General features: G+C 36.5%; 1 protein-coding gene across 4 annotated transcripts in view; it reads left to right on the top strand.

The window, feature by feature from the left end:
* USP32 (ubiquitin specific peptidase 32) overlaps window positions 1-10,381 on the top strand; it is a 58,487-nt gene that overhangs the window by 28,804 nt on the left and 19,302 nt on the right. For 3 of the 4 annotated variants that reach the window (XM_026047736.1, XM_026047735.1, XM_026047737.1), the window contains exons 6-15: window positions 1,974-2,105; window positions 2,964-3,071; window positions 3,856-3,971; window positions 4,417-4,479; window positions 4,922-5,005; window positions 7,716-7,777; window positions 7,903-8,005; window positions 8,677-8,869; window positions 9,488-9,663; window positions 10,141-10,281. In XM_026047736.1, coding sequence (XP_025903521.1) covers window positions 1,974-2,105; window positions 2,964-3,071; window positions 3,856-3,971; window positions 4,417-4,479; window positions 4,922-5,005; window positions 7,716-7,777; window positions 7,903-8,005; window positions 8,677-8,869; window positions 9,488-9,663; window positions 10,141-10,281 — 1,178 coding nt within the window. The remainder of the gene's footprint in view (window positions 1-1,973; window positions 2,106-2,963; window positions 3,072-3,855; window positions 3,972-4,416; window positions 4,480-4,921; window positions 5,006-7,715; window positions 7,778-7,902; window positions 8,006-8,676; window positions 8,870-9,487; window positions 9,664-10,140; window positions 10,282-10,381) is intronic. The other variant, XM_026047738.1, reaches the window with a different exon arrangement.

Genomic DNA, 10,381 nt, shown 5'->3' with positions numbered 1-10,381 from the left:
GCTTTCCTCAGTCTTTCTGTGCTTTCCTCAGTCTTTCTGTGCTTTCCTCAGTCTTTCTGTGCTTTCCTCAGTCTTTCTGTGCTTTCCTCAGTCTCAGCCCTTCTACTGAAACTCGTGGAACTCCATGCATCTGTGGTACAGTCTTTGGCATCTATGAAACTGCAGCTCACTTCAAAGGAATATATATTCTGTTTCTCCTTGATTCCTAGTAGAATAACTTTCTTTTATATGTTTAGATGATTGCTTTCATATGTATTACTAGGAAATCAAGAGCTGGGAGATGCAAGCCAGATAGGGGAATTATCCAGCTTGGAAGTACTTTTTGAGGAGGAGGAGGAGGAGAAAGGAAATGAGGCTGCTTTTTCAGCAGCATCAGTTGCCTCAACCCAATAGCTGCTACTAGTGCAAGTGAGGATGCTGCAGCTTAGGCCTGGAGTTAAGGGCAGGGTAGGTGTCCAGAGCAGCCTGAACTTAGACTGGCTTAACCCGCCCCTGAAGCGCAGCCTCGACCTGGGCGCCATGCGTGTGGTTCGTGGCCTGGCCAGCTGCTCCAGGAAAAGGACCTTGTCACTAGTCTTACTTTTCAGACCAACACAAAAGTACAGTGCAAGAAGATGCCAACCCTGCTCGGCTCCTCCAACCCCATTTTGGATTGTAATATTTTGTTATAATTTCTCCAAGCTTTGTGCTGATGCAGGCAAGACGTTGTGTAGTTTGCAGCGCGCTATAACACATGCCTGCTGAGTTGGTACAACCGGTTCATGCTAATTGTAAGYTATTACTCTGATTTAATTACTGCTGTCAATGAGAGAAATAAATAGGGAAAAAAATCAATAAAACTTCATTTTCCATGTGCGCTTTTTATCTCCTCTGCTCTTAAGCTTTACGGGATTATTATTGTTTCTGTAGGCTAAACCAGGCCAAATAGCTCAAGTTAAACCTATTAGAAAGCTGGCATGGATTTAAAGGCTCAGAACCATCTGGGAATGGGATCACACGTAGTGGTTCTTAATATAGACAGCTCTGTCATTACATATCTCTTGGAGAACCAATTAACTTGCACTGACCTAAAGCAGTGTTGTGACACACTTGCATATGAAAAAGGTTAAGAATACTGTGGTGCAGAAATAACTTTTTTCCTTTTTTTGTGTTTTAATTTATTTATTTTTATTTCAAGGATAGAGATACAAGGTTCCTAAGCTTTTTAATGGCATTAGTATAAGACTATTTGAAAGAAAATTGAAGTTCTTGCGGCTTTTTCTTCTACCTTTGCCTAGCGCTGTACTTTACACATGGCTGTTCTTTCTTTCTTTTAATTAGATTATAAATTTCTTGGCATAAAGTGTCGTATAGGTTGGTACAATCACTTCCCAAAGTTGACTAAATCTCTTACTGCAGCTGCAGTATAAATAATAAAATAAAGTATGTATGGAAATGACTAATGCTCCCATACTGGATCTAAGTATCACGTTAAGATTTAGCTTTATTACTCTGTATGTAGGCTAAAATTTTCAAAGATGAGTTTTTCAGGAGAAACCAAATTGTAAGTTCTTTTTTTCCATAAAAGTTGGGGATTAAAAAAAAACACATCCTTTTTAGAGAATTTAAATATTGAGTATCTTAAGAAAATATGATATTGCATATGTAATCTACTTGTTCAATTTATCAGGAAGAAATAAGCTTTTTGGAAGAAATATCTAGAGCAAAGTTCATTTCTGTGGTACTTGTAGACATTTTTGAATTACAGACCATTGATTTTATACTCCTAGATATTGAATGGTTGAGATAACTTTGCAAAAGTAATAACTTTTTCTTCACAGCTTTTTTTTTTTAAATTTGCGTATACAGGAATCAAACATAAGATACTACCGCATTTTCCCATTGTAGAGAAAAAATACTGCATTTTTATTTAGCGTTGTGCTCTAACGTGGTCTAGACATTACCAGATTCTTTTATTTCTGTTGATTATGCAGTGGAAGAATCTGACATCATTGATCTTGAAAAACGATATTGGCTGCTAAAAGCTCAATCAAGAACTGGACGTTTTGATTTAGAAACATTTGCCCCCTTAGTTTCCCCTCCTATTCATCCATCTCTGAGTGAAGGTATGAAACTTTGCTGGAATGTTTGATAGAGTGATATTAGTGTGGGCTTAAATACTTGATATCTAATAAGACATTAGTTTTTGWATTTTAAAAGTGGGCTTGTTTCCTTTAAAATATATTTTCAGCTTAAATTAAGGAGATGGATTTGTCTGAGTTTTAAATGTTTGAAAATAACAGGTTTGTGTCATGAGGTTATCCAGTGTATTGTAGTGGTCAACCAAAAAAAGAAACTCAGTATTTCATCTGCAGCAGATGCAAACTGTTAGAAAAATAATTTTTTTTACTTAAATTGAATTTGTGATATATCTCCATAAATGTGCTTCTAAATGCATTGTATCTACTTAGTAATAAAAATGTACCCACTAGCTCTGGGGGAACTTGGATGGTTTCTACTCATGGCCGATGTCTCCTGCGGCTGCAGAAATTGGGTTATTGACACTTAAAAAAGTACCGTACATGGTTCAAAAGTGCTCTGTGTGCTCAGTGAGTAAAATTCTTACACGAGTGTGGCTGAAACTCCACACTCTTTTAGGGTCAAAGATTGCAAAGGCATTCAGTGATATCTGTAGTCTAAAGTTATTTAGGAAAAGCCATCTGAGCACCTTTACTCCTTTGGTCCTTTAGCTCCTTGGCAAATACTCATCCTAATTGTRTTGCCTGAGAGGCACATTGCTAAGAATGTTCTTAGCGCTTCACTGTCCTCTGTTACACTTATCAGTGGTTGGTTATCATCGTAAGTTAAGTTTGTACTTTTCCTTGAAAAACTAAACTCTAACACTTCATATAAGTAAATGCTCGGTATGATTGTCAGCTGCTCTGGCCAGACTCCGTAACAGGAGATGCTTCTGTGGTTTGCAGGTCTGTTTAATGCCTTTGATGAAAATCGGGACAATCACATAGATTTCAAAGAAATTTCTTGTGGGCTCTCGGCATGTTGCAGGGGACCCTTGGCAGAAAGACAAAAATGTAAGTGTGCAAAATATTAACTATTAATTAAAAGAAAAGAAACTTCTTAAGTTCAAATAATTAAGTTTGGTTGTTTGCACATTTTAGAATTTGTTTCCACAGAACAAATGTAGATCTGTGGGAGGTGACAGGCTTAAGAAGTTGAATCTAGTTGAAATGTGAAGGTGTTCTTTTATAAAACATGATTAAGCCTAATTCAGCATATTTTTCTTCATGACTTCATAAAACTAACAAACTTTTCTGGAAAACAGCTTGTCATTTCAGAAGTTTTCTTGCAGTGTTAAGCCATTCTGCTGCAGAGGTTTATTTCAACACACAAAGTGGAAAGTGCAAATGTTAGTCTGTTCATTATGTATGATACAAAGCAAATCTACTTGATTGTCTTGTGGTAAATAGTATGTTTTATCTTGTTTACTATCCATTTTTCAGCTGGTTCCTTGCAAGGTTCCTRTGTTTTGAAGTACCTTCTTTCTGTACTTTTTTTCCAGCTTTGTATTATTGAAACTTAAATGCTACCATTCATTGGCAATTTCTGGATGCACATGTGTTTCTTGCTAGGTTACATCAGAAAACACAGTATACAAAATTGCAGGAATCTAGATTTCAGTTTATTAAACACAGCTGCTCCATTTCCTCACTATCATACATACATCCGGCCTCATCAAAACTGTCAGCACTAAATCATGTTCTTATGACTCTGTAGACTTTCTTTCTACAAGAGAAACCATAAAATGTAGTTGCTGAATAGTTCTAACGTACAAAAGCAATATTCTTTTTTTCTCAGTTTGCTTCAAGGTTTTTGACATTGACCGGGATGGTGTGTTGTCTCGCACGGAACTTAAGGAAATGGTGGTTGCACTTTTAGAAGTCTGGAAAGATAACCGTACTGATAAAATACCTGTAAGTCCTATCTGGCATTTTAGTCATTCGCTCTTGTTTTCTAAAGTCATCCTTTGAAGTTAGGAAATTAGAARCTGATTTCAGGTTTCAGATGTGAATGTTGATTGAAGGTGGTTTCAGTGAAATACATACTGTTTTGAGCTATTGTAACTGGATASTGTTAATTGTAACTTACCTTTCATAACATAGCACTACCATTAACCAAAGGAGAATTACTTGAATACAGTATTTTTTTTGTTCCTTGTGATATAAAGAAATCTTGGGTAAAAAATATAACTGCCTAGAATCGTTCAGCCAGTTTAGTAGTGTGTAGTGCTATTCTGTATCAGCAGCGTTTCCTGCAGTTGTTTTTCTTTATTCTGAACACATATATAGCTCTGAAGTGTTTTTTAAGCATTTGTTTTTGATCCTGATTTTGCTCCTTTTTTTTTCCCCCCCCCCATAGGAATTGGACATGGATTTGTCTGAAATTGTAGACAATATTTTGAATATGCATGATACCACAAAGGTAAGAATTTGCTTTTCCATTCTTGTCATCATTCTATCYTTGTGTATTCAATTTAATTTGAGAAGGAGGCAAAAATCTTGCATTTCCTTAGAGCAGAGATGTGTCAATAAAAGMATCTTTTTGGAATAATGTCAGTTTTCCATTAAAATTTTCTGTGTTGTTCTGTTAGAAGAATGTGAGTTTTATAAGTCATTTTTATATATGAAATTAAACCAAAAATACATAACCAGAGGAAATATATTTGAACCATATGCTGTTTACTATACTTTACTATGCACAATTAATACCGCTTTTAGACTAACACTATTATCAAAGCAGTTGGATCAAGCTTTGTTATAAGTGTGGAAGTTGTTAATTTTTTGACACATTAAATAGCTTTTTAATAGAAATAGATAAACGGTTTAATGCTTTTTTTTCTTTCTTTTCCTGTCTTCCCTTTAAGATTGGACATCTAACTCTGGAAGACTACCAGATATGGAGTGTGAAGAGTGCTCTTGCTAATGAATTTTTAAATCTACTTTTTCAGGTATAGTTAGTAAAAATTTAAACTTGAAAATTATGGTAATTGACTCATCCTACCATGGAATACAGTGTCAATACTTGTGCCAAGAGGCTTCCTTTTGTCTGTTGCAATAAACTCTGTGTTTTTGAAAGTGCGTATTACCTTGGCTGATTAAAGCTTTGCTTGCTCATTTTTCTTTTCAGTGTATGGAGATCCATAAAGCATTATCTGTTAAAATGAATGTAGTGTAGTGCTTCTAAAATGAAAGGATATTTCAAATATAACAGCAGGTGTTTTTTCCATTAGGAAGAGGCTGTGTTCCTTAAAAGGTTCCTCCAGGTCTTTCCAAAGAAAGTGACATAGGAAATAGAGACGTACTGCTAAGGCTTTAGCACTTTCCCTSTGTGTTTTCTGCAAGGGCTGCCTAAGGAACCTTCCATTGCTTTCTAAATGGAGCAGCCCGTTTAAGCTATGATATCATTTAACTATCATGTTGCAGAAGCGGTCCTGCACATTAATCCCCATCTTTTTAGTTCAGCCTGAATTGGATTTTTTAAAAATCCTTAAAACAATCGTATTTTAGTGCTTGGCTCACTTTGTGTAGCAAGTAAACCACTAAGAGTATTTTGATTCAGTGTTTTTTTTTTCCTTGTATTTATTCCTTGCCAGTTCTGCCTAGAACTCGATACYTTCCAAATAAATAATAATAATTCTAATGCAGTCTTGAAGATTTGCTGTAATCTAGTATTCACCTCCAGCCTTCTGTGACTGTCTCAGCTTTTCAGTGTGGGTGGGGAAGAACCAGTGGGCTTCCTTTTAATCTTATCAGTGAAGCTTGCAAAGTCAAGTTTTAGTAGGAAAATACTTACTCTGAGAGGRGATGTGTGGAATTTCAAAAAACAGTAAATTATTATTGCCAGAGCCTGCCTGAGTAGCATATTGTGCTTTCACCTGTTTATAATCCTATACTACTCTTCATACTGTAAGAAAAGAAATACTTAAGGTAGACTGTCAGGAATATTGTCAGCTATACTACAGTTAAAGAGAATAAAATTAGGAAGTTCTGTTTCTTTTTTAACACTAATTGCATCAGTTTTTATTCACATTTATGTAACCTTCTTAAGAAAGGCTGCRTTGGTCATTGCACTGTATATTGTCAAACATCCCAGCTTAACTTCAAGTTGATTAATAAATATCTGCATATTGAGGGTAGAGCAAATGAACATTTGATACGTTTGTCTTAATGACAATCAGTTGCTGCTGTTCCACATTGCCTGTTGATTCATCTGCAGTATTTTTTCTCCTGACAGTAGATAAGTTTTCATTTTAGATTTCTATTTTTATTTTCCTTTGATATCTTTACCTTCTGAGACGCTCTTGTCTTGTGCTGCCGACTCAGCAGCATACTGGCACAGGACAAAGTCTGCCATTGATTTGTCTGGGAATTTATTTGAGCTGTCATGAGGTTCTCTGTCTCATCTGCAGCCAGAAAAGCTAAGTGGTGTTAGTAAAGCACATTGGAAAGCTTTTCCACAAATTGCTTTGGTTGTAGCCAGGGCAGTTTATCTGAAGAAGCTAAAGCCAGCACCATGTAACATCAGTCTAAAAAGAAACATCCCAGCCAGCTGTGTTGTGTGTGCTGGAAAATCTGTTGCTTTCCAGCAGCTAATGGCCTTTGCTTTATTCACATGGTGGAATGGTCTCACACTACAATATAAACTTAAATAAGATATCTCACCAGTCATTAGAAACCTCCAGCTGAGATGCAAATTGATAGCCTCGGAAAAGACATAAGGAAAAGACTATAAATCATGGTATGGGTAGCAACTYATCTGAAAACTGTTTTGGAGATGAGGCAGCTGATCTTCCTCCCTGCACAGAGAACAAGGCCCCCCGTAGGGCCCGTTTCCCTCTGCTCATCGGTCGGTGCCACGTGCCGGGTGCCTGTGGGATGCACCGAGGGGACCTTGGCTTGACTGCAACCAAGGGCAGGACAACCTTTTCCAGATAGAAAGGAGCAAAAGGAGGGTCCTYGGGGACTGCTCTCCTGTGCTAAGAACAGAGGCCAAGCCAATTAGGGCATCTGTTCTAGGAGACGATGCCTTTTTCTTCTGCACTGAATAAAAAATAAAGTCAAGGGAAGGACATTTTGACTTTGAAAAGCTTTCTGTGGTTTTGAGAGCAGTTTCCCTGGTGACTGGTTGGTTGGTCTCATTTGAACTTCTCYTTCAGTCTTTCCACATGCTGTTCCTCTTTTCAGTCCTTTATACGGCCACTTCTCTTTAGTGTTCCCGGTTTACCCATTTTCCCCTTCCTCCCCGTTCTTTGTTTTAACACATACCTTGCACGCCTTTAGTGTCCCTGTTCTGCTCTTCTTCTCCCCTAGGCATGGGCAGTTGCTTTTACCCTTTTGCACTTCAGATCTGTTTTGGATATTGTAGTCTTTCATACTGTGTGCTTTCCTTAGGACACGAAGTAAAGAAAATTCATTTTAGATTCACTGTGATTTGTCTTGGTCCATTTGACATTCTTGATACCTTTGTCTAAACAGTGGGAGCAAGTTGTGAACCAGATAGCTTAAAAATATTTCTTTTAGAGCAATTTGTTTGATTTAATAATCTTGCTACATAGTTGAAGAGTTTTATGAAAAGCCTCTTTTTTTTTTCTGATTTGTCTGATGCTTGTTTGCATAGCAGCAACATTTGTGCAATAAAAATTGCCTTTCTCTTTACAGGTATGTCATATAGTTTTGGGGCTACGACCTGCCACTCCAGAAGAGGAAGGACAGATTATTAGGTGTGTGTTTTCCTCTGAATCCTGTATAGACTTCAAAAGCACCTCCCATTATTTTCAGAAGAAGAATGCAAATTGCAAAACTTGCAACTAATACCTAAATCATGGTGTTCACTCTTTCTGTGTAGAGGCTGGTTAGAAAGGGAAAGCAGATACGGCCTTCAGCCAGGGCACAACTGGTTTCTTATTGCAATGCCATGGTGGCAACAGTGGAAGGAATACGTCAAATATGTAAGTATAATGGTAATGTATACTGAATAAGTGATGTATTTGTGTTTGGAAAAAAAAAAAAAAGAGTGGAGAATAAGTGACTGCTTAACTAGTAATGCTTGAAATTAAGCATCTTCTGTCTCTTAGTGAAAAAATTGTTTTGCTGAATCATTGTCACACAGAGAGCTTTTCACTATTATTTCGTTAATCTGTCACCTTTTCATCGGTTTCCTTTCATCAGCCTCTTCTGATCTTAACTGTTTCTGTGGCTGGTGAAAACAAAGTTAGGGAAAACTAAAATGTTGTAGGTTTGAGAGCAGAGTGTTTTTTGTTATTGCGCATGCTGTTCTCATTTAGCAATGTGAAATTCAACAAGGACAATTGTGTTAAGTCTGTGATTGTATCTGTTAAAATAATTGCCTTTTTAGATATTTAGAAAGAGCAAAAATAATGGTATTTCACAATTTTGACATTATGCATAAGAATGCATTCCACTGGTTTAAGAATCTTCACTTGTTTCTTTCTGTAGATYGTTAGTAAGCAGGTGTAGAAAAGACATTTTTCTACAAAGTACGTAATAGCATATTATGTACTTCGCATACATCGCATAGCTGTGAATTCCGGTGATCCATTTGGCCTGTGTTAAGTGTCTTGATTTGTAACTGACTTTTTTTCTCATGTGTCAATTTTAGGATGCCAGCCCTGTTGTGATAGAGCCTTCTTCTGTCTTGAGTGGAGGTAAGAATTCACTCATAGCTGCTGCAGCCAGTACTTCAGAACAGGGAGAAGACAAAATGGGAGGTCTTAATTACTGCAGTACCCCAGAAGAAAAGTTTTCAGATAATATTTCTACCGCATCAGAAGCCTCAGAGACTACTAGCAGCAGTAAGCATAAAAATCTTATTTCCTTGGAGGTTTAACGTAGAACAGATTTTAGAGAACTAAATACTGCATGGAGTCCTCCAGACTAATGAAGTTTAACTTGTAGAAGTGACCTACATATAAATTTTGGTTAGTTAGGCTGTGGTGGATAAACAAGAACACTCCTTTAAATGAACTAGTTCACATTCTCTGATATGATTTATTTCCAGAACAGAGAGGAAGCAAGTTTTAAATTGTGTTTTTGCATATAAAAGTTTCAAAGGTTGTATTTGGTGATATTTAAAGATCCATGCAATTGTATGTTAAACATGTATTTGCATATACAAGCCTAGTTATGCTGTATTCAAACTAGTATTTGTTAGCATCTGCTTTCGTATATAGGTCTCMTATCCATTTCTGCATTTTTTTTCTGAGTACAAAGCTATGTGTTACTCTTCAATGTGGAATAGTTGCATGTTTTACTGATTCTTTAAGGTTTCGAAACATCTTCAATGATCTTAAACTGTTCTAGCATCCTTCTACCCCCACCTACTTTTTTTTTTTTGTTGGTTTTTTTTTTTTTTTTTTTTGGAGTTATTGCTTATGTTTCATGAACTCAAAGTATCTATTGTTTTATTCCAGATGCTCTTAACCCTGGCACACCAGGCACTGATACATGTTTTGCTAGGCAGCATAATACTTCGGACAATAATAACCAGTGTTTGCTTGGAAACAATGGGAATAGTTTGTTACAATTTAATCCTCAGAAACCAGGAGCTATTGATAATCAGCCCCTGGTAACACAAGAACCAGTCAAGGTAAATTTAACTGATTCATGTTAATATGGAAATTTTTTTTAGTATGTTTTTCATCTGAATATAATAGCATACTGCTGTTGTATAAAACCCAGACACCTGGCTGCATAGTAACACCAAGCTGATAGTTTTTGCAGTATTCCTGTGGAGGGGGGAAAAAAAAAAAAACATGAAATACAGACCAGTGCCATCAATAATGAGTAGGATTTTTCTGTGCTGTATCGCAAAATTGTCAGAGTAGGTGATGCACAGGAACATAATAGGAATTTTGTATTTGACAGTCTTTCAGAGAAATAGTAAATAGTAAAACTCAAGCATTAATTATTGTTACATTTAAATGCCATCTTTCACTGTGAAAAGCAGTTTATAATTGCTACTTAAAAGTGTTTTAAACGTGTTTTATATTCATAAAATAAAATTGTGGCAGCTGTATACTATTTCCTACATTTGAGATTTAACAGAATCCCTTTTTGTTTAAAGGCTGCATCATTAACAATGGAGGGTGGAAGATTAAAGCGATCTCCACAGCTCGTTGAAGGAAAGGACTACGTAATGGTACCAGAACCAGTTTGGAGAGCTCTGTATCATTGGTATGGCGCAAATCTGTCCTTGCCTAGGCCGGTAAGTTGTTAATATAGACGCGGTTTACTTTGCATAACTGCTGAAATAATGTATACGAACTATTGTGTCTGAGCAGTGTTCGTGTAAAAAAGATACTTGT

This window comes from Nothoprocta perdicaria, unplaced genomic scaffold (assembly GCF_003342845.1).
Source record: "Nothoprocta perdicaria isolate Ctin4 unplaced genomic scaffold, notPer1 scaffold_50, whole genome shotgun sequence".
Classification (NCBI taxonomy): domain Eukaryota; kingdom Metazoa; phylum Chordata; class Aves; order Tinamiformes; family Tinamidae; genus Nothoprocta; species Nothoprocta perdicaria.
Note: the sequence above shows the minus strand (reverse complement) of the source record. Positions and strands in the feature narration are given on the sequence as shown.